Source organism: Lichenostomus cassidix, chromosome 3 (genome assembly GCF_008360975.1).
Source record: "Lichenostomus cassidix isolate B80296 chromosome 3, HeHo_3.0, whole genome shotgun sequence".
Taxonomy (NCBI): Eukaryota; Metazoa; Chordata; class Aves; order Passeriformes; family Meliphagidae; genus Lichenostomus; species Lichenostomus cassidix.
Window position 1 is genome coordinate 31,770,114 of NC_139483.1, and position 24,182 is coordinate 31,794,295.

Below are 24,182 nucleotides of genomic sequence, written 5' to 3' on the forward strand. Positions count from 1 at the left end.
TGTCTGATCCAGAAGGAAGGGCAGTAGACAGGATTGTCCATGACTCTAGCACCTTTGGTGAAAGATAACTGGGACAAGAGCTTTGTCAGTGTTGGATATTCCCTTTCAAATCAATGACACTTTAATATGAACTGTGTTTAGAGATAGTGTGAACTGTGGGTTTAAATACCTTTGGAAATTCTAGGTGATGGAAGACGCTGACTATTTATGGCTTCTTTCCCAGCTTGATGTGGCAATCTCCATGGCTCCATTATTTTGTTCTGTGTTAAAGTGTCAAGTAGTTTAGGAATTTTTTTAGCAACTAGAAGCTTGAGTTCTTATCGAAGCAATAAGTTTCTATACTTCGTTTCTCAGGAGTTGAATCAGTTTTTAATTGCCCCATTAATTTTGTTAGTTTTGGTTCCCACAGATGTATTGAAACATCTGAATCTATGGTAGATTAGGATGCTATGGCATTTCAAATGCCATCTACTGAATAGTCAAAACCCAGGATAATATTAACGTTATCTTGTTTCATTAGGTAAAGTTACTGGTAATTTGTAACTTCAGTAGTTGCTGCCAGCTGACTACCACAAACTAGATGTATTTTGCAAATTGGTATATTACTGCATTTTTCAACTTTGAGCTTGAAACACACAGTTGCTGTATAATTTTTTGTAAGTCTTTAATGAATTTGTCAACTTCTAAAACAAGTAAACAAGATATTTCCATTGTGGTTGATCTGAACTCCTAATTTTTTTATTGCTGTCAGAATTATATAAAATAATTTCATTTTTGTAGCCAAAACTGGAGTCAAGATAGTGCTTTTTTTTTAATAACTTTATTATATATTTTGCCCATGTTACAATTGTCTTACGTAAAGAAGACAAAGGAGAAATTATGTTTAATATTTTTCTGTCAGAATTTGAAGTAGCTTTTGCACTTAACTTTCTCCACAGCCTTCATCAAACTGACAGCCTGTATTTTTATATCAGACAAATTATTTGTCTGATTTTTCTAAAAGTCTGTTTGCTGTTGGTTGTTGTTCACACTAGGTGCCATGGGGCTGAGCAAAGATGGTTCTGATTGCTCCACTCTGAAAGCTCCATTACATATCTCTATTTTTAAATATAATTCCGTTATTTTTATTCTCTGTTAGTTTTTCGTAAGGCAGTTACTGTGGTGGAAACAACCACGTAACTTTTTAGCTTTCACTTGTACTGCCATTAGGAGAAGAATTATGACAACAGTGTGAGGTGATGTTCTTGGTCCAAGGTTGCTCTCATTCATGGTGATGAGTGCAGTGTTTTGGTTTTGTTGATTTACACTGGTGATTTGCTTTGGTTGTTATCTGGATACCACATGGTGTATGCTGTGACAAACATAAGCAGTGGGGAGCAATGACATGGCTAGTTCTCAACGATTCTGAAAAACATGAAAGAAAAAGCTTTTGCTGTTCTTGAGATTTCATTTTTGCTGCTTTAGGAATACTTGAAAGTGACCTCTACATCTCTACATAAACCAGTTAAGCAGTTTTTTTTCTTAACACAGACTAAAATTCAGATTGCGTGAGTATAATCTGTGATACCATGAAATGCTTCTTATGCAGGAGAGAAAGCATTATCCCTCTCCTGAGTCTGCAGGCCATAGCTTGCATCCCCAAACTGGAGTAGGTGTTATGGTCAGTGAAGATTTCAGCCCGGTTAATTCTTGGGAGCTGACATGTATGAAATTTCACAAAGCTATATATTTTATCTCTTCACTTAATCTGAATGTCTAAACTCAGGTGACACATTTCTCATTGGTGCCATCAATACTTGCATCAATCTGTTTCCTTTGAAGTTCAGGAACAGGTTTATCCCATCTTTGGAGGAATCAAGCTGCTTTATAAACCTCTTGTTTTTCTTCAATCTTCTTGACAAATCTTGATTTGTCTTTCTAGAATGCAGACTCCTCAATGATTACATATCTTAATTATTTCATTATGTATCACAAGACACAATGAAACATTGTATATTCTGCAAGCTTACAGCTTAATCCTATTGTTCATTTATTTTCTGATTCCCAATACATTAATATCATACATGCTACTGGAGGTACAGAGTAGAGAAGACAATATTTCTCTTACCTTGATAATTTTAGAGCATGACATACAATTGCTGGTTCAGCATATTAGGCTGACTGTACATTTAGCTTCTTCTGGAACTGAGGAGGTCACTAGGAAAAATTTCATCTCGTGCCTTTTCCTTGACAGAGCAGAAAGATCTTGCCAGGAAGTCAGATTCAAGTGGCCTCAAGATGATTTTCTCCATGTTCCTGTTCCTCAGTAATTTCCTTAAAATAGCATTAGTTATGTGCTGTAAGGTTTTCTTCTTTGGGGTGGGGCAAGAGTTCTGAATTATTTTTATGTCAGCCAAGCTCCCTGTGGCTAGCATAGGTTTTTCCCATGAGAAGTTTTCTTGTGTTTTATAAATAAAGTTTGGATGTTGTTGGAACAGTGTCCCAGAACTTGGGCAGTGCAGGCCTGGCCAATCAGCCCTCGGGGAAGGCTTCTGACTGACCAATCTGGGTGACTTTTGAGAACTCTATATATGTGATGAAATCAAAACAATAAAGGTCATTCCTTCTTGCCACTGAGAACTGGTGCTTTCATTACTCTGCTAGCTGCTCAACAGCGACAGCTCCCCACACTTAATATGGATGCAATCCAAACGTTTGTGGCAGAAAAATTTAGGGAGTTTTATACTTCGCTTTGGAGCTAGGAAAGAGAAGCATGCTTGCTCTGTAGCATGGGAACGCCTTCTCATTGCCCAGAATTCACATTATGAGACCACACTGGCTTTCCCTTTTTATTCTGGAAACGCAATGCCTTGATAGAACTGATGAGCTTATTTGAGAATTTTTGAGAATTCACCTGTACAGGTGATTCTGCATATTGTGACAGCTTTTGAATATCTTGACCTAGGTGATGGTCCAGTTAGAACTTGCTTAAAAGCCTGATTAGATCTCATAAGAGCTCATTGATAACCTCCTCAGAGTTTCAATTGTGAAGTTTCTTACTGTTTCTTTTTCTTTGTATTTAAGCAAATATATGGTGTACATTTCTTCTCATTAGAACTACTGTCAGTTTTGGCATTTTTTGTTGATTTCTTTTTTCAATTCTTGTGCCCTTATTTCCATTTGTGGTTTTGTGAAGGATTCTGGGAGAGGTCATGTGAAACAGTGTCTGCAAACATCAAAGGCAAATCTCTCTTGGCCTTTAGTTCATCTCTTTTATCCTAAAAACATGCCAAGAGTGGTCATAGGAGCCTTATGGCAGTGTTGGAGTAGAGTGGATAGGGTGGTTAAAAACAGTAAGTTGGATCTGTGAGCAGAAATAGAATGTCGGCTAAAGTTGAGTGCAGATTGCAGGAGATTTAAAGAGGCACATTTTTTATGTGGCTGCCTGCACAGTCACATCCCCTCTCATGTCCATTCTATAAAATCTTCCTTTTTCTTCATGTCAGTCTTTGTATCTCATTCCCAGCTCAACTGACAAGACCAAGGTTGCTGCCTACTTTTTTTGTTGAAGTAATGGCTAGTGGAAAAGAAAAGGAATGGAGTATATAGCCACTGACAAGATTTTGTACTTCCAGCTGATAAGCCCCAGTTACTGGATGGGGAAATCTATAAAAGAGCTGTTGATAACAGGACTTTAAATAAAACTGGAATAACAGCATGTAAATGACTCAGAAACTGTCACTGAGTTGGGGTTACTGGTTGTGTCCCTTGTCCCTTCACTCTGACAAGTTCCACAAGGCAGCCCTACATGAGAAAGGATTTCTGTCAGCAGAGACCTCAGGGGCTTCCTCACACCTGCTTGTAGTCATAGCATGGTACCATGGAAAGAAGATGGAGTAATTAATAAGATATCCACATGCATATAGGAGTTTAAATACACAATTGACAATATTAGTAAAATATACGTAAATTAATGTTTATAAAGAATAATGTTTCAGGTGTGTGAGCAGTAACACTAAGTAATTAAATCAAGTCCACTGGCACTTCTACAAATCAGCCCTTAATTTTACTCTTTTAATTAGCATAAAAAGAGTTTAAGAGTATTTTGTATTGTAACTAGGTTCATCAGGATGCACTGGGACTAAATCTTTTCTTATGAGCAACAGACAGATGCTGCTCCCCAGCTTTTTAGGTGATTGTTTAATGCTGGACTACTTGTTCTTATGATAACTATATTTTTCTGCACATAATTTCTCTTTAGTGAAAGAAAGGGCTGGTTTCCTGAACCATCAGAGCAACTGGCCCCAAGGAAGGAAAGAAAGCAAGCTCTTAAATAAAACGAAAGGTAGAATCTAGCAAATTGTATTAACTAGAAATATCTTTTTAAAATCCTCATTACTAGTCTGGCAAAGCCACGTCTAACTAATGGTTTCTGTTCCCTACAAAGGCTGAAACTGTGGTCTTTGAAGAAGAAATGTCACAACTGAGGCAGGTGTTCTGCTTAAGGCTGGCTTCAAATGGGCCTCAGAGTGCTGAGGAACAGTCTGGACAAGCTGAAGAGGAACAATTCATTCTGAAAGAACCACCAGAATTTACTTGGGAGTCCCAGCTCCCTGTCAGTTTTACTTAACTGGCAGTACCTAGAGTTTTTATCTAGTTCACACTAAACAAAATAGGAAAACAGCAAAGGATGGAATGGGAAAGAAAACTGATAGTGAATATACTTTCAGTTACTGTACCTGAGAAATAGATTTTAAGACATTTTACAGTAGGAAAATAAATTAGGGTGGGGCAACATGGACAAATATCTCAAGCATTTTAACAGCTTAAAAAAGGAAAGAATACATTATCCCTACAGTATTCATTTGAGAGAAGAAGTAGATGTAGGTATTGGAATCCTTTTTGGCATGGTATGTTACCATGGTATAATAAACCAAAATAATGGTTTATTTATTTAAACCATTACAAGTAGTCAGATAATTTATCCTTGATACTGTGTATTGTTTTTCTAGTTAGTAGAATAAGTGAGTGAAATCTTATTCCATCAGAGTGTAGGTATTTCTGTCCTGAAAAACTGCTAGAACATTGTCCACAGGGTAACATGAAATTTTCACTGATCTCCCCATGGTGGAGTCTCCTTGTACAGAACCATTTCAGTACATTTAGAGCATCACATCCGCTGAGCTAACTGCATGTCCGATCTCTTGATGCCCTTCTTGAAGGGATAATTTTAAAACTTCACCCATTTCTTATCCCAGAGCTGGAATCCATGTTCTTTTCCTACACAAAGAGAGGTTTAGAGTGAATTGTAGAATTCTTCAGGTAAATAGCTTTGCCATCCTGGACTATGCTGAACATCTTTGGCTTTCATTCTTGGAAGGAAGACGACAGATTTAGCCAATAGCTTATTAGGTGTTTACTCATCTCACAGAGAGTCTTTGAGAGGACAGTAACGTTTTTTTCCAGGGATATGGCTCTTAATCGCAATTTCCTCTCAGTTCTTGGAAGAGATATAGATTAGCTGGTACCTAGATTAAATCAATTTCATTTCATTTCAGGACCTTTCTTTGTCAGGTCTTTTCAAGCAGGTAAGATTAATGTAGACTGTTTTCATGAAAAGACTGGATGCCCACAGAGTTCCAGTACTTAAAATCTCTCCTTGCCTTCTCTTGGCTAATTTTTATTTCTGCAGAAGTCTCACACATCATGCCAAGAATATACAGTTATAAATATTCCTTCAACATTTCTCTATTGCAAGTTGTAGTTTACAATTGAAGTGCTCATGTCAAGAACTAAACTCCAAGTCTACATGGGAGACAAAATCCAAGACTCTCTGAAGTAACCAGAAAAACCCCAATCAGATTTAGTAGTTTGAGAGTTTTTAGGGACTTTTCTACAAGGAATCAGGTCCACTTAGATTTAACCGTGGGAGTTTTTAAAAAATAATTAAATGTGGATTTTACTGGCACTTAGGCATGGAAAAGGTAGGCGTTATTGTCAGGCTGTGGAAAGAATACAGCTTGTCCTGTGGCTGGGAACTGCACGTGGCTCTTCCTCAGTTAGCTCCAGTCTCCGATCCATTGCACACATACCTGCCCATGCTTCCATCAGGGGAATAAAGTCAGAGAGAGGAATACAGGATATGTTCTACCTCTCTTCTCTTTGTGAATCCTCTGGGGAGTTCAGTACCAAACACAGATGGAAAGCAGCAGGCAGCTCTAGCTTTATGAGGGAATGCACCTCTCTTCTACTCGCAGGAGAGGTTCCTTATATCTGAGTCAATCCACTGCTGTATTGAAGTGCTTGCAGCCTGTGATGGGCTGGCCTTGGCCAGCTGCCAGGCCCCCACCCAGCCTCTCTCTGCCCTCTGCACGGGGGGAGAAACCACAATAAGAAAGCTCAGGTGTTGAGATAAAGAGAGTGAGATCACAAAGCCAATGTATCATTCAGCTTTGTTCAGTTCTGATACACTTTGTCAGCAAAAAGACATTTCTGTCATGAGGGCAAGAAAGCAAATGAAAAAGAATGATTGCACACTACAGCCCCAGGGGTTTCCAAACTATTGGGATTGTAGAAAACTAGATATGAATTTGTTATGCCTGTAGAAAAAAGATCTGGTGGCTTAATGTTGACCAGGGCTGCTCAACAGCATTTAACACCTCATTGGCTAAAGAAGGAAATATATTGTCTACTAGAGCAGAGCTATGTTTTACTTATTATGTTGAAAATACTGAAGAGAAGTATGAAAATGAGAAAACAAGTGTCCCTCATACCAATCTCAATTTGGCTGTCATTCAGATTTTCCCTGTGGAGTCTCTGTGGAGGCTTGGGGGCTAGCTTGAAAAATGCTGCCTCTTGGGAGCTGGTTTGCAAAATAGAGTTTGGGACTGTATTTAGCCACAGGGACCAAAAAGTCAATTCCATGTCACTTTGCTTCCTATGTTCTGTCATTTGGAGTCAAACTAATAAATGGGCTACCAGTTCACTATTTTTTTTCACCCTGGCTTTCTTGCCAGGGAGTGGGGGTTTTTTTTGTTGGGTTTTTTTTTTTGGTTTTTTTTTTTTTTTGAGATAGACCCTTTCCTCTCCTTATATTTTTTTTCTTCAGAATTTATTTCCTGGTTCTTAGCTTGCCCCAAGAATTCAATTTCCAGCTTATGTGAGATATATCTGTCATAACTTGTTGTTCTTCTTTCCCCTTTCTTTGAGATTGAGATATAAAAAGCAAATGCAGCAAATTACTCCTTCCACTTTGCTGAGATTGTTTTCTTTTCCAAACTGTTACTATAAATTATTTACCATGAGCCGTATTCACTGTGGACAGATGCATCTCTTTATCCCTGGTTCTCAGCTTTTCACCCATTATAACTAACTGAGTGGACATGAGAGTACTTATGTTTCCCTGGATGCAGGAAGCTGGATGATGTGACTCAGCCCCATCTCAGGGCAAGCCTGGGCCCATGTTTGTCTTGCTCCTTCCACTGGCACAATGGCATCCAGGAAGGGCTCAGGCTTGTGGTCCAGAGGGAGCTGTGGCACACTCTGGGCAGGGTCCACACCTGGGCAGCTGTGTGTTTATGCAGCTGAGACACACCATTGCCACTACACTTGATGTAGCTGCAGAGCCATAGCACAACAATATTACTAACATAAATGACAGATCCTGCAGTTAGAGTGGGGGTTTTTCATAATAACTTCTGCTTTTTCAAAATGTCTTTCCCTGTCTGCTCTTTATCAGTTTTGGTGCTTCTGCTGTCGTAAGTCTCAAACTGGAAATAAATTAGTTGCAACAGTTCAGTGAATCTTTCTTTTTCTTATGTTTCTTTTTGCAGGTGGCATAGTAGCTGAAATTGAGAAAACAATTACAGAAGCTTTTGAGGTGTTTGACCGTGAATCCAATAAAACTGTGGATGTCAGGTTTGTAAATATATTCACAAAAAAATATTACAGAATCTAATATAGAGATAAATAGCTCCCTAAACTGGCATCTACTTTACCAGAAAATGTCATTGAAACAGTTCTTTTGGCCCTGTTTGGACAAATAAGTTTGTGGTGAGTTGACCTTGGGTGGAAGCCAGGTGCCCACCAAAGCAAGTCCATCACTGCTCTCTTCAGTAGGACATTGGAGAGGAAATATAATGAAAGGCTCATGGATGGAGATAAGAGTGGGGGGAGATCACTCCCCAGTTACCATCATGGGCACAACTGACTCGACTTTGCAAAAATTGATTTATTACCAATCAAATCAGAGCAGGAATAATGAGAAGTAAAATAAAATCTTAAAAAGACCTTCCCCCTCACCTCCTTCCTTCCTGGGCTAAACTTTATTCCTGATTCTCTATCTCCTGCCCGCCAGCAGTGCAGGGAGATGGGAAATAAGGGTTACAGTCAGTTTATCACAGGCTGTTGCTGCCACTCCTCCCTGCTCAGGGGAAGGACTCCTCACACTCTTCCCCTGCTCCAGCATGGGGTCTCTCCCATGGGACAGTCCTCCATTAACTTCTCCAGCATGGGTTCTTCCCATGGCCTGCAGTTCATCACGAGCTGCCCCAGCCTGGATTCTTTCCAGGAATCCAGGTGTTGTTCAGGAACAGACTGTTTCAGTGCAGGTCCCCTACAGGGCCACAAGTCCTTCCAGCAAACCTGCTCCAGAATGGTCTCCTTTCTTCATGGGTTCACAGGTCCTGCCTCCCTAAACTGGCATCTGCTTTACCAGAAAAGGTAATTGAACCAGTTTCTTTTGGCCCAGATTGGATAAGTATGTCTTTGCTTATTTAATAGACATTTTGCATTGTTCAGTGGTTGAAGACTGAAACTTGCTTGAGAGAGGAATGCTGGGACTAGTGGAGTAAAGGGGCAAGAGGAAGCTGCAGATAGACAGGAAGTCTAAGGCTGCAATTACTGCTAGCAAATAAATCCCTGCTCTGATAGCTCATTTGGCACTACAAGTTCTGGATCCCATATTGAAAGCCCTGGCTTTCAGGATATTCCAGCACATCAAGGGGTGTCCCTGCCAGTGTGTGTCGCAGTTACCTGCACCAGCAATGCATCCTTCCTCTGCAGTAATGTAGGAGGTGGATATTGCTCTGGCAGCAACTTGTTTTTAGGAGACTTGGAAGAAACTTGCCTATTATTTGATTATGAATGGTCATAATGACAACAATACTAATGTAAAAATCAGCATAAAGATGATCGTACTTGATTGCACCAGGTAGTATTTAGCCCAATACCCTCATCTGAGTTACCAAGTAGTTTCTTGGGGGAGGTGTGCAAGGAATTGAACAAACATGCAGAAATACTCTTGTTGGTTTTATGCATCTGCTACATTATGATTGGAGTGGCCCCTGTTTTATTTTTTTTGATGTTATGATAAATAGCTAACAGTTGTTCTCTATTGATCTGCTCATTAATGATTTCATACCTGACTGTCACATTCATCTTCTATCCACAGTAGTTTAAGGCTGAAGAGTCTGGATGTGTTTACTCACTTAGGAGATGCTATTCTATAGTTCTGGCCATTCTTTTTTTTTTTTTTCTTTTTTTTTTTTGTGCTGCTTCTTGTTCAGATTTCTCCTTTTTGAAGTGTAATGACCAGAACTGGGGAAATGGTGAAATGGTGCACAGATGGGAGTCTGGAGGGAGAACTACATACACTGTACCTTTAGCATGAAATGTTACGGGAAAACAGACAAAATATATGTCTGAGCAAGGAGATAGAAGTTCAGTGGAAGATAAAAACGTGGACTGTTATGCCCTAATCAGGGCTTAACTGGCTGCTGTTAAGATACAGAGCTACAGGATGTAAAATTTAAAAATTCCTAGATAATTCTGACATTTTAAAAGTTTGAATATTTGACAGCGCTACTTAAATTTAATTTTAGCAAAAACATTCATACACATAACAATATGGCTTAAGTTATAAAATCCATAAACCACATGTTTATGTCTCAGGGAGCAGATTCTGAGGTTGTAAGCTGTTGTCATGAAAACTTACTGGAGTAATTTTACGTATTTCCAATTACTATTTTCAAAATAATATCCCTTTAATTATAAATCAGTTATTGAATATAAACAACAGGATATGAAAACTGGTGAAATTGTTGTCATTAGACATTCTCATGAAGACAAATTGAAAAACATACTTAAATGTTCTGAACACTTTTTCTACATTATAGAAAGGAAAGAGAGGTGCAACATATTTATGTGATGGTTGTAGCAATGGATGCTTACTAGTACCTCTAAAATTTAAGAAATTGCAGTTATTTCATAGAAGTAATGGTTTTTCATCTGTACTCGATGGAGAGAATTTCAGGATATGTCTCCACACTCAGTATAGTTGCTGTTCCCTTGTCCATAGGGCTCTTTAGGGAAGACTGATCACTTAAATCTCTTGGCTTGTGCCCAGGGAGGTGCCTGATGCCCGGGGCTGGTGCTGTCCTGGTGCCCCCTGGTGCCCTGCTCCTGCCTAGTAGCTCCTGGCCCTGCTCCCTCACTACCACCCTCCAGCCCTGGGAGCTCCCAGCCTTCACTGCATCATGGCATACTCATTGCTTCTTTGTTTGTCATTTACATCTGCAGTCTTGGCTAAGCAGCTGTAGAATTTTCTCCACTTCTCACTCCATTATATCATGGATATACAGCTTGAGAAAATCTTACAACAATGAAATTATACAAATGATACTCTTAAAAATGTATTTATTTAGACAGGGGACATCCAAAATTCTGTTTAACGTAGTAAATGCACAATTTCACATTAATTTTTGTCATAGTACAGATACAGACAATGAACAAAAACTTACTGTCTAATTATTTCTAGGTTTATATTGCAGGGCTGTATCACAAATGGGATTATTAATGGCTGATTATCTTGTATCAGAAGGTGGCAGCACAGCACAATTCTTAACCACAATTGTAGCTGTATCAGTATTATTGCCTGACATATCAGATACCCATGAAGATTGGAAAATTATGCTGGTTTGACAGGCCAACACTGGTACTCCATGACTCCTAATGCAAATACAAATTAGTAAGGAATTAAGCACGAGGAAGATGGTATTGTTTCATGCATGTGCCTCAGTCAAGGATTTTTGTGATATTGCAAATCTTGTCATTGAAAGAGCTATATGTAGGGTGAAATCCGTGACCCAAAGTTTTTATTGCATCTGTGTTACAAAACTTGTATGATCATAAACTTTATTTTAGCCATCATTTTCATATTCTAGAAACTATACAACAGAAACTGTTGTTGCTGAACTGAGTGAGAGGAAGTGTCTAGGAGCAAAATATGGTTTTCTATCAGGGCATTTTAACTCCATGTTATTACCAAATGGGACCTGACTTTTTTACCACAAACACTTCAAGCAACATCCTCATGCTGGCATGTATGCAGACTGCCACATACAGCATCCAGCAGTGCCAGATTTTGCAGACTCGTCTAGGGCCTGGCTTACCTCAGTCCCATCCCAGTTTTGCTGGGTGTGAGTGAGGTGAGGCAGGAGGTGATGGCAGCATTCTCATCCCTGGCAGTCTGTGAGAGCAGAAATAGTGTGGGACGGCAGGGAGGCAGGATTTGTGTTGGATGTTGCTCTGGTGGAGGCAGGGAGTAGTTACAAGTAGCTGGAAAATATGAGGCAGTGCAGGAGTGAAAACAACAAGTGCAATATTATCCATACTAGAAGTAGGATGGATGCATGGATAAGGATTATGTCTAAATGACTGAGCTCTCTGAGGCTATTGGCCATTCACACCTGCAGGGCCATTTGAATGGATAGTTTCATTTCATAACATGTGGATGTGTGGGCCTGGGTTTTGCTTTGTAACTAGTTTTGTGCAGCCAGCCTCTTTCATCTATTTTGGTGCTTCTTACATGTTTTCAGAATGGAAACTCCCTGGGACCTGTCTGAGGAGGTCATAGACTTCTACATATAATTTTGCATATGCTTGTTGTGCTACATTCAGGGCCTTACAGTTATACGAAGATTTCACATAGGTTATTCCTCCTCGTATATATAATTTTTTACTTGGCAATCTGATTTTTGCACCAAGTGAAAAAATTCACCACTGGTCAAGATGAAGGAACTATAGAGATTTGGATCATGGGAACCACGATCACTGTGAATACATATTCAAATGTGCTTAAATTTCTGTGTTGTAGAATTGGATTGTAAATCACAAGCTATGTCAATGCTTCTGTTATTTTGTTTTTAATCATATCATACATCTCATTAAAGCTTTATTACAGCTTTACAATACTTTTGTTTCTGGTGTGTGACGTTGTTCATCTTAGACTATTTTGAGACATTGCCAGTTTAGTCAGAATTTATTTAGAGCCTCAGAACAGCTGCACCAGGTTCAGCAGTAAATGCAAGCTATGAATATATTTACAGCATAAACAGAATGGTGATAAGCTACTTTGTTGCTCTGTTTGACTCATCCAGAGCACAGCAGGGACATAGCAGGGCTGCCTTCTTCCTGACCTTTTGTAATTGTTCTTTAATGCAGTTAGAATTTGTATCTTTATAGCATTTAATGTAAGCATATATATTGTATTTGTTACCTTCCATCTCAGTGGATTTCCAAGTGATTTGTTAGCTATATAAACATAGACTTTACTGAAATTAAGCATAACAATTAGAGAACAGTGGTGGAAAAATAACTTGCACACAGTATACCACAGCACAATAGTAAAGAATTTTTTGGGAAAATTGCAAGAACAAATCCAAAGAGCTTCAGAATATTTAATGTCTAAATAAACAGACATTGCTTACTGAGACATCATCTTAAAAGCCCGCATAGATTTGCTTCTGTGCTTATATGTGCATACTCCTATATGCAAGCTCTAAATTGATATCTGGATTCTCCATGGACAGTCTTGTATTGCAGACTTACTAACAAAGATTCTTTTTTCTTTTCTTCTCCTTTTCTTTTCTTTTCTTTTCTTTTCTTTTCTTTTCTTTTCTTTTCTTTTCTTTTCTTTTCTTTTCTTTTCCTTTTCTTTTCTTTTCTTTTCTTTTCTTTTCTTTTCTTTTCTTTTCTTTTCTTTTCTTTTCTTTTCTTTTCTTTTCTTTTCTTTTCTTTTCTTTTCTTTTCTTCTCTTCTCTTCTCTTCTCTTCTCTTCTCTTCTCCTTTTCTTTTCTTTTTTCTTTTCTTTTCTTTTCTTTTCTTTTCTTTTCTTTTCTTTTCTTTTCTTTTCTTTTCTTTTCTTTTCTTTTCTTTTCTTTTCTTTTCTTTTCTTTTCTTTTCTTTTCTTCTTTTCTTTTCTTTCTTTCTTTCTTTTCTTTCTTTCTTTCTTTTTTCTTTCTTCTTTCTTCTTTTCTTTCTTCTCTTTTCTTCTTCTCTTCTCTTCTCTTCTCTTCTCTTTCTTTTCTTTTCTTTTCTTTTCTTTTCTTTTCTTTCTTTTCTCTTTTCTTTTCTTTTCTTTTCTTTTCTTTTCTTTTCTTTTCTTTTCTTTTCTTTTCTTTTCTTTTCTTTTCTTTTCTTTTCTTTTCTTTTCTCTCTCCCTCTCTCTCTCTCTTTTCCTTACTACCTCCCCTCCCCTCTCATCTCCTCTCCTTTTCTTTCTCTTTCAGAGAGATTGGTTCCATTATCAGGTCACTGGGTTGCTTCCCAAATCAGGCAGAAGTACAGGAACTGCTTGAACAGGTAAATGTTTAGATCTGTTGTATTTTTTTCAGTCTTCAACTTGCACAAGCTTGGTCCTTCTGCTTTGCTGAGTGGGAAACCTAAGCTCTTTTCCCAGCTGTTGGAAGTGTCGTGGAAGTGTTTCCAGCAGTCTCACAAGTTGCGCTGAAGCAAACCTTTAGGCTGATGAGGTAACAGCATTGATGGGTTAAAATGAGGAGGCTTTGACTCTCTTTTACCCCAAAGGGTCACTGTGACACTGTGCCAAGGTGGAGGCTTTTATAGAAAATTAAGGAAAATCTGGTTTTGACTGATGAAAAAGAATGTCCTAAACCTCAGTCAGATTAGGATATTCAAACTCTAAGCATCTCACTCTTCTGGGCATGCCATGGAAACACATTGCAGGGCTAGGTAATAAAAATTAGTTCTTGAGCAGGTGTTAAAATTATACATCACATTCCACAAATACCCAGAGGGTATTTGAACTGGGTCCTGTTGTTGCTATCTTATAGCCAGACCTTTCGATGTTCTATCCTTCATGAGGTCTCTCTCAGTCTTGAAATTTCTCAGTTATATGTAAGAATCTTTTTTCTTGATTGCTTAAGCTTGTAAATCGGGCTTAAGGACATAAAACCTTACAAGACCTAGTGGCCTTCCCATTCTCCTAGTCATAGGGAGTGGTAAGGTAAGGAAATTAATCACATTTCTCCACAGTCTTTTCCTACACTAATTTTTGTCTCCTTACATCATGCTTGTAATAGAAAAGTGGTGTGCTGGTGCCTTGGCATGGTATGGTTAATAAATGGGACAAAAAAGTGGGATAAGGACTTCACACTCTTTTTGCAAATGGGCATGCTGCTTTAAGGACTGGACAGTGCTGGAGCTGAGAGGTGGGCTAAGGTTTTTTCTCCTTTCCATGTGCAGGTCAGGATACTGGGAATTGATGTCTCCTACTGTTTTCTTCCTGTGCCAACAAAAATTTGGATAGTTGCAGTAGTAGTCTCTCCTCACTAGGCTTGTCTGGTCTCTTGTAAATCAGAATTTAGTATGAGAAATCTTGTACTAAGTCTTATGAAAATGATGCAGCTGCTTCAGATGAGGAAGTGCAAAGAGCCGTCAGAGGAGAAAGCTCTCTTAACGTGATGCTGCAATCTGTCTGCTCTGGTTCTGTACTTTCAGAACCAGATTGTCCCAGCTCCCACTGACAAGACAAAATAGAGAAATTGTGGTGCTTAATATAGATGATATTTTTAGTGTCCCACAGTGACTTTTCTTTACAGCAAATGAACACTGAAACTCACTGAAGATACAGATTTGTGAAAAGGAGATGCTGTGACAACCCCTTTCAAGTTCAGGGGAGCCAGGAGAATTTAAGGCCTGCCTCTTCCACTGAAACAGATTGGCCTTTAAAAAAAAATCAGTATTACTTAAAGTTTGAGATAAGTAATACATAAAAACTGCAATGCAATGTAGTCATGAGGCAGAAGATTCTTGAGATATGACAGTATAACATGTATAGAAATGCTGATTGTAAGAATATTAAAGTACAAATACTGCAAGAAGAAAGAATACTTTCAAAAGTAATCGTTAACCTTGGGGAACACTGCACTGGAAAATAAATAGCATAGAATGTTTCCTGGTCCCTGTAAATAAAACCTTGGGCATAGGTATAGTACCAGAAGAACACTGTCTTCTTGTAGAACCCTTCAGATACTATGATTATCACAAATATATCTTAATTTATGTAAGATGCCACTGTAATTGACTGTCGTAATAGCAGTTTATCTTAATCTAGATAAGGTAAAAATTCTGTCTGTTAGCTAGTTTATAACCAAGCTATTACTCCCGCATTGTTACCCATTGTGAGCTGTTTCATTTCTGTTTCTCACTACTTGTGTCTCTGTCATCTCATCTTCCTATTAGCCTTATTGCATTTAAAATAGCATATGCTGTCATCACATTATTCATATCTGCAAAATCAGCATTCATATAATTATGTTATCTCGATCAATTATCATATAATGTTTCTTATATTGCCTTATTCTCAATTCTGTACTTAATTTCATATCTCTAGGCCTACTTACAAAGTTAAGATTACATGATAAACCTCAAGATGGTGAAAGCTAATCTAAGGGTTACTACAATGCCTGGCGTTGGGTACAGTGCTCTGCCTGGTAACCCTGGAAGATGTTTTTGTTTCTTTGTGTTTCAAGTACCCCAATGTTATGGCTGGGAGAATAGAGATACAAAACATAGTAGGTGCTACAATACAATTGTTATGGGAGCTATGGATGTACCCAAAGGACAGAAATAGAGCAAAACTCACAGAGTTTGAGCAAGCAAATACTGTTACTGTGAAAAGAGGAGGAAATACAGAAAATGAGAAATGAGCTGTATAACAGCAGTGAGCATGAGGAAGAGTAAGACATGTTAGAAATGGGATTAATTTTGACTGCTCAGGATGTTGCTAGATCTATAGACTCTGTAATGGGAGCTGTTTGTTCCACATCAGGGGAAGCTGAGGGTGTTGATCACCTTCCAGGACTAGGTTTTGCCAGGTATTTTGTTACATCTTTTCAATCAAGCAAGCAGTAAAACAGGTGATTCTGTAATGGTAAAAGGTTCCATTTGGTTTAGAATGAAGCATGCAACATCTTAATTTCCTTGCTAAAGATCCCTTCTGCTAGGCTCACCAAACAGGAAAAGGTGTTTTTTCAAGCCAGTTTCCACTCTAAAGCAGCAAGAGGTGATGGCTGTTTTCTCTTAGCACCCAAACCCTTCCAGAACACTGGAAAAGAGCATGCAGCAGCAGTTGCAGCTTTCCATTTAAGCAACTGGATGTATCAGGAACTGCCCCAGCTCTGACCCAGCTCCCAGGAGGAAGATTCCTTACTAAGTTTTTCCTGGCTCAGTATGAAGATTTCAAATCAGTGCCTGTTTGAGTTTTCTTTCAATCTGGGCTGTGTCTCAGAGGGCCTAGCAAGGTGTTGCTGCTGCCATGTGAGACCCCAAGGCATGCATCCAGTTTCAACACAGGCAGGAACAGGCTAGCTCCATTAACAGGTCTCCTTTTGGGAAAAAACTTGAAATTTTCAGAGAAGGGATGCACCCTGATGAGAGAGGGCAGTTTTTACCATGTTGCTTATCTTCTGTGGAAGTATAGGGATGCAGTGAGAATGCTGCTAGAAGTCCCCAGTGTTTTGGGACTAATTCATTAATTTATTTGGGAGGCAAAGGGAAGCTTTTTTTGGGTAGCATTTTATAGGTTGCCTTGTTTCAGTCTGCCCTGACTCAGTCTGCCTACCTCTCTGGTCCTTCCCCTGACAACTGTCTTTGACTATGAAACATGAAAGCAACAAATTCCATCCTTGAGGTGTACTTGACTGGAGCTATAGCCAAGATAGCCAATTTAATATGCCCAGAAAAATCTTTGGGTGTTGAAGCCAACTGGCCCAGAGCAGCTCATGCTTACCCTGGTAAATGTTTTATGCACAGTGGCTGCACCAAGCATCCTGCTGGGGAAAAAGTCCTTAAGGTCCAAGCCGGGATCTGCTGGGGGAATGTTCGGTGGCACAGTTCAAAATTATGCCAAGGGAACATGCTCATTGTTTGCTGTAATGAGTGTTCATATTACACTGCTTGGGAATGCTCCAGATCCTGATAGACTTTACTAGTATGGCTTCAGCCTGAATGTTTAAACCTCTGCTGAGTTACTGCGGGAGATAAAATCAGTTACTCGGTGTTCGGTTCCTTTGCATGAATGGTTTCGAAGCACAAGAGGGCAACATTGAGTTGTTGGAAGTGTCTATAATAGCAGGTCTGTGTTTCTTTAGGATATTTCTTCCTCGAATCTCTTTCTATTTGATCACAAGCCTTTCACTCAGATGTTATGGTGCCGTGTGATAATAAAGACCTATATAAATATACAAAGTTTAATGCTGTAATTTTAATGCAGGGACCACTCCACATTTCTGTTTTTTTGGATTAGTTTGTTAATGAGTCATATACTCTGCCACATTTAAGTTTTATTTTTAGATAGAAGTAGAAGAACCGGGTGGATTTGTTCATCTGGAAAAATTTCTTCCAGTGATGACAAAAGTACTACTTGACAAAAGGTAAGGGAAAGTTAACTTTATGTATCTGTAGCTTATTCCAGATAGACAGGATTGATTCTGAATAAACATATCTACATAAAATTTATGTAACTGGAAGGACTACAGATCTTTGTAATTTAAATTCAGTTTACATTTGCTAGATAGATTTTGTTTCAAAATTAGTTAATATACATAAAATTATGTTGTACTGATGATATAAATAATACCAGCTTATAATCATAATTGTGATAATATGTAGCTTTTGTATTTTAATGGAAATCAGAATTGTTATTCAACATGCTTTGTGTATCTCTGAAACATCTTGTATGCAAGGTCATAACTATTGCTTTCTCTGAATATATGGGTTACAGTAACTGAGAAGCAGAGTGTTACAGTGTATTCCAAATAATTTAAACAACTAATAAGTTGGTTAATTCAGCTTCATATTTGTGTTTCAAAGTGACTGCCAGGTACAGCTGAACACATACAATTAGCACTCTAAAAGACTATTGGTCTAAAGGTGCTCATAAAGGTTCATAGAAGTCTTTGTATGTACACAGGAACTTGTGCTATTACGACATTTTGCACTAAAGCAAGATTACTTACAAGGAGTTTATATTTCATTTCAAAGATGGTAGTCAAGACTTTTGAGAAACTCAGTCTTGTCCAACACTGAGCAGTTATTTTGCACACAGAGGGCCTTTGGTAGGAGGGTGTTCTACACGTGTAATAGCTGTGGCTCCACACTGGTGCTCACCCTTTCACACAATGATGCCTTGCTGCTCTGGGCTCTCCTCCCCCTCCACACCCCCTTCACACAAACACACACACACAAACACACAAGCACAAAAATGATCCCCCACGCTTTCCCCAGGTTAGTGCAGGCTTGTCAAGACCCACTTTATCTTTTGGGGCACTGTGTCCATAGTTCACTTATGCAAGGGCACATGAGATTTGGATCACAAAATCCAGGGCTGCTTCTTAGCACATTTGATTTTTAGATAGTGAAAGACTTAGGCGGGTCTGGACAAAGCAATCAAGCAGTTAGAACCTCCCTGGATTCAGCTCTTTCTGTTTAGTATTCTGGGGGTTTGGTGAGAGCCTTGGGATGTGGAAGCTCTCCGTTGCTGCACCGAGCTTCCTTTCCAGCTCTCAAATCAAGTATGCATATGCATGCACACACGTGCCCAGTTCTCCCCTCTCTCTGAAATTGTTAGTGACAGACCTTTTCTTTTATAGCTACCAACCTCCTTTGCTCGTCATCAGCTCATTAGGCTGCCCAAGTCCCTCTAGGTGATCTGTTGCCTAGCTACCAGCCTACCTGGACAAAACTTTGTTTTCTTGGTTTGGCCATTTCTGTTCATTGCATTGGGTATGTAGAATGATTCATCTGTTGCTGATTCTTACTAACCCACCCAGCCAGCCCAGACATGCCGAAGCCATTCATCTGGCTCCTCAGCACAAGGGAAATTAGACAGTAGTACAACAAAAGATGTAAGAGGTAAATATATGGACAGTTCCAAAAGGTCAGGCTGCAATTAAATGTTTGATGGACAAAACGTAGTAAATTCTCACAGAAAATAAGCTTTCCTTTTCTTTTAGTACTTGTATTTAGTTTTTACAGAACACTGGCAAACAGTTTTTACAGAACACTGGCAAACTTAACTTTTCTGGTTCCATGGTTTCAGATTCTGGCCTATTCCAGAAGATGTTCTTCTACATGCATTTGAGGTCTGTAACTAAATATTCAAGTACCTAATGCTGGAAAGAGGTTGCTGCTTTTTGATACAATATGCTTAAAACCACAAGTTTTATTCTTTTTCTTATAGGCTTTGGATGAGAATAAATGTGGATATATTGCCAAAGATGACCTGGTCAAACATTTGACTGAAGAAGGTAACATGACTTCTGTAATATCAGTATTTAAGTAAAAAGCATTACATGTGTATATGGCACCCTGAGGTCATTACCCTGCCTGCCAAAACCTGCAGGAGTAGATACATTGTCTTCAAACAATTCTGTGATGAGTGGCTGCAGACTAGAGCATTTCACTGGTCAATGATGCAGGGAAGGATCATTTATCTGCCTGCTTGCAGACATTATAAAATAGAGATTTTTGTTCCTATCCTTATTCATAATTCAGTCATGTCTGGATATTTTGTGATTCTGTGCACACCTCTGTGCTTATTAAGTATGTGACTCTTTTGCTGTTGCGTAAAATTGCGTCTTAGATTTCTGGATGTTTCAGTAGTTTCAGTGTTCATTCATTCTTCCATTATCTTGATCTTAGTTCTAGAGCCATATGCAAAAACAAAGAGATTCAAAGACGAGATTTAAGTTGTACATTCTGTAATCCTCAATATTCCTTGAAGAGCCTGCTTTTCTTGCCTGGCTGACTCATGCCCACCTGCCTCATGTACAAAAGGGTGTGCAGGCTTTGTGCAAGACCTAGCCTCAGATGGTAACCTAGTTCTCTAAGGCATGAAGTAGGCTATCAGCAGCTTTGAAGCTCCTAAAAGAGAAAAACCAGAAGTCTTTCATGATGTGAATACAAGTGCAAGGATACCCAAATGAGAGATAATAATTCTAATGTACACAGGAGAAAAACTCTGACAAAAATGGTTGTTTCAAAATCCATGGCAGAGAGGAACAGGCTGTTTTGGTGTCTGTGAACTAGAAGATCAGAAGATCCAGACCCTCTGTCTCCTTTCTTTTAGACGGGCTCACTTGGTGTGCAGGACTTACATTAGCAAAAGGGAAGGAATAAGATCCTTAGTTTGTTCCTTTTCTCTGTGTCAGAATCAGAAGGAGATCCTTTCAAGGGAAAAGCAGTGGAATTTGCCAGTCCTTGAAAGGATACTTGCCAAGACAAAATGTTATTCTCTGCTGTCTTTCAGGTGAGCCCTTTACTGAGGAGGAAATGGAGGACATGCTCACCGTTGCTCTAGATCCAGAAACAAATACTCTTCACTATAGAAAGTACCTTTCAAGGCTGGTAGTAGATGAAACTAAGATCTTCCCCTTTAATGTCTGAGATGCCTTTTGGTAACAGCACTGTAGCTTGACAACTGAAATATGTATTTTAAAGTATAACAAAGCTCAGCTTGTGACTTAGTGCTTATAATTAAAATAAAATCTGTGTAGTTATATTTCCTTGGGTTCTCTGTGTGTGTGCATATATATATATATACATATAAAAATATATTCACACCTGGAAAAAGAGCTCTTGACAGAAATACTATGTAAGGTCTGGAAAAGGAATCACAGATTTTTTTGGAAAATAGCAGGAAAATTAATGTTAATGAAGTCAAGAAATATCTTTATGATTGATTTTGAAAAACTAATGGAAAATGAGACCTGGGAAAACAGGTAATTAGTAGGTAAATGAGTATCTTAAGGTGACTAATGCTAGTAAGATAAAGCTTTCATAGTTAAATGTAATCCTTGTTTGTGTTTAACTAAGAAGGAACCAGGTAGGTTACACCTTTTGAAATAATAGATCAAATAAACTTTGTATAATTTCTAGTGTTTTTCAAGGATTTGTTTTTTATTTACCTATGGTAATTGAACTGGACCAGTTAGTTCCAATTTATATTACTAATCCACTGACATGGTATTTTGGTTTCATTTTAAACTTGCAGGTAACATTCCAACCATTTCCACAGTCAACCTAATCCTTGAGAACATTTCTGTTGCTATAGGCAATAAACAGTTCTCCTTTTGTAACCAGTTTGAAAGTCAGTAATTTCAACTCTTCAAAACTTAGGATCACAGGATGGGAATTTGATTTTCATAAATCGATGAAGCACCATTTTTTGAAAGATATTAGTGTAGAATGGGTGTCTCAGCTTTTCTTGCTAGCAGACCACCATGGACCTCAGAGCTCTTCTCATTTCTAGTTCGGTAATTTTCTGCTACTGTACTGCCATTCTTTGAGTTCAAGAAGCAGTTCTTGAACTTGGAAGTTCTTTCCCCTTGAGTTCTTGCCATGTGGATCATCTTCTAACAAGTGACCAGCAGTTGCCTTCAACTGATGAGGTCTCAGCTTGTAGGAGATTTTGTGGTCTGCTCCTCAAGAGTAGCTATTTTGCACTTTGTACTCCACACCTTCCACCCCATTTCTGTTTTTCTACTCTCTATCAAATTTGCTTTCCTCCTGTATTGTGTGCAACTCTCCTCTGTTATAACTGCATATCCCAGCTCTGTGTCATCCACAGCCTTCATCAGCTGACAAAATCTGGGAAAGACTGACACAGAGAGGCACTGAGTGCCTTAATTCCTGTCATGCCCTTCTGGAGGCAGAACTGAGAGCAGAGCACAGGACCCCTCCTTGTGTCAGGTCTTTTACCATACCCATTTGTTTCCTTTGGGCTGGAAGCTCAGAAAAACTGTTTTCATGCACAGCTGCAAGTGAGCTGCTGTGCTTCATGAAGAGATTAGCATGATCTGAAATGACCTAAATTTCAGACTGCTAGATGAAGCAGTCTGAAAGAGACCATTTTAAAATTCACTTTTTACTTCTCTAACCCAAGTTACCTTTCACTGATACTTGCTTAAACAGCAAGATAATGAGGAGTTAATGCAGGTAGACAATATTTGCACAGTTCTAAGCTGCATCTGGGAAGCAGTGTTGCACTGCTCCTAAGACTCAGCAACGCACTCTGGTTAACACGTTTACTGTGTGTTTCACTTCATTGCCAGTAAGAAGGAAGAACAAAGGCAATCATTAGTGTTATACTGGGGGAAGATACAAGTTTCTGAAGATTAAAGCAAGAGCAACAAAGGCCTATTAAGAAAATATATTTTTATTAGCTTTCTTCAGTCTCTCTTTCAAAGATGAAATTATTTTCCCTAGCTGAATCCTTATTCCATTTGATGTGGAAGTGTGTGGTACTGGATTTCTGACACAAATGGTGTGAGTACAAGTTTCATTCATCTGCAGTTTTGGAGTCCTTGTCAGCCTCATCTTGGATGTCAGCAGGAAGATTCTTATTTCAGGAAATCATTTCATAGCTCCCAGGGATCCAGAGTGAGTACAATTTGTTTCTAGTGGTGCTTCCCCCCTGGCTGCCTCAAATGTTTTGGTGTCAAATCAGGATGTCCATGTACAACACTGTTAAAATTCATAGGGCAGATAGGATCTTAACATGTATACTTTTATGATATATATAATTTTTTATTTTACAGTCCTCAAATGCAAGGAAAGAGGGTATTCTGGCAAGTACAAGGTGTGATTATGATTGTGATTGTGTCTGAATTTACTGCACAGTGGCTCCAGTTCCATCTTCTTGTATCTATCCCCAAGGAAGATTTGTGTAAACAGGATGGACAAAAGCAAGTTGCAGTTTTCTCTTTGGGCATAAGCAAACAAATTTCATTGCCTACAGAGTTTCCAAACTGGGGGTAAAAGAATTCTCAAGAACCAATCAAACTGTGTAGGATCTTAAACCCGAGTGCACCCTGCCAGCTAGAGTCAAATAGCAGTGATCTGACAGGCTTGTGAAGCAGCTGCCCCATGGGTCACCCCAGAAAACGCTGAGCAGTGGCCACATGAACATGACTGTTCCCTTGCCTGTGTATTTCATGGCTTGCCAGCCCATGCCCACCCATTTCCCTGTGGTGGTGGTAAGCTGCACAAGGGGACTGAGTGCCCTGCTGCTCTGTGCTCCCTGGGGATGAGCAGAGATCCATACCCTAGGGAAAGAGAGAGGAGACTTAGGGAACCATGTTGTTGAAACTAAAACACCTCTTTGTTTCTAAATGTGAGGGGATTTTGTCTTCTTTGTGGTGAACAAATTGCACTGCTGAGTGGTGTTGAGCTGTCTCTCGTTACATGCCTTTCCTTGCTGGGTGTTTTGCCTCTTCTCTCAAGATCAGGAACCAATGTAAGGGATGGGAACAACAGGAGAAATCTCTAGGGAGGAACCAGCATAGCACCTGGATTTCACATAGGGAAGTAGAGCCAAGGCATTGAAGAAACTGGGCAAGTCAGAGGGATTTTTGAACTAGTTGAAGGAGGGAAAGGGAACTCATTATCCAGATGTAAAAAAAGGAAAGCAAAATTAAAAGAAAAAGAAGAAATCAAAGAAGGAAACACTGGAAACCATCTACAAGTACAACTGAATCAGCAGACTGTTTACATCACTGCTATGAATAGTGGCTGGCAAGACTTTACTTACTCAAAACTTTAAGTAGGTTCAGCTGTGTCAACGGCATATCTGGTGTGTATAGTGGAGACCTCAGTCTTACTGATACCACAGAGGAATTCTTTCAGCTGCTGATCTTGTGCTTAGAAGTCCAGTTGCTCCTATTCCAGGTAATACATTGCTTTTAATGTTTCCTTCATCAGCTTCAAAGTTGCTTCTGCAAAACAGTTTTCTGGCTGCTGCTGATAGTCCCATATATATTCACACCTGAAGACTTCAGTGTTTTCCCACTGCAGTGCATACCAACCTGGTATTATATTGAGACTCTCCACTGGCTGTGGGC

At 39.0% G+C, this 24,182-nt stretch overlaps 1 protein-coding gene across 2 annotated transcripts in view; it reads left to right on the forward strand.

The window, feature by feature from the left end:
• DRC8 (dynein regulatory complex subunit 8) overlaps positions 1-20,842 on the forward strand; it is a 32,110-nt gene extending 11,268 nt beyond the window's left edge. For both annotated transcript variants that reach the window (XM_085055177.1, XM_085055176.1), the window contains exons 2-7: positions 7,812-7,896; positions 13,548-13,620; positions 17,635-17,714; positions 19,382-19,424; positions 19,523-19,589; positions 20,591-20,842. In XM_085055177.1, the coding sequence (XP_084911303.1) occupies positions 7,812-7,896; positions 13,548-13,620; positions 17,635-17,714; positions 19,382-19,424; positions 19,523-19,589; positions 20,591-20,727 (485 nt within the window). In that variant the 3' untranslated portion in view covers positions 20,728-20,842. The remainder of the gene's footprint in view (positions 1-7,811; positions 7,897-13,547; positions 13,621-17,634; positions 17,715-19,381; positions 19,425-19,522; positions 19,590-20,590) is intronic.
• Positions 20,843-24,182: the final 3,340 nt, after the last annotated feature.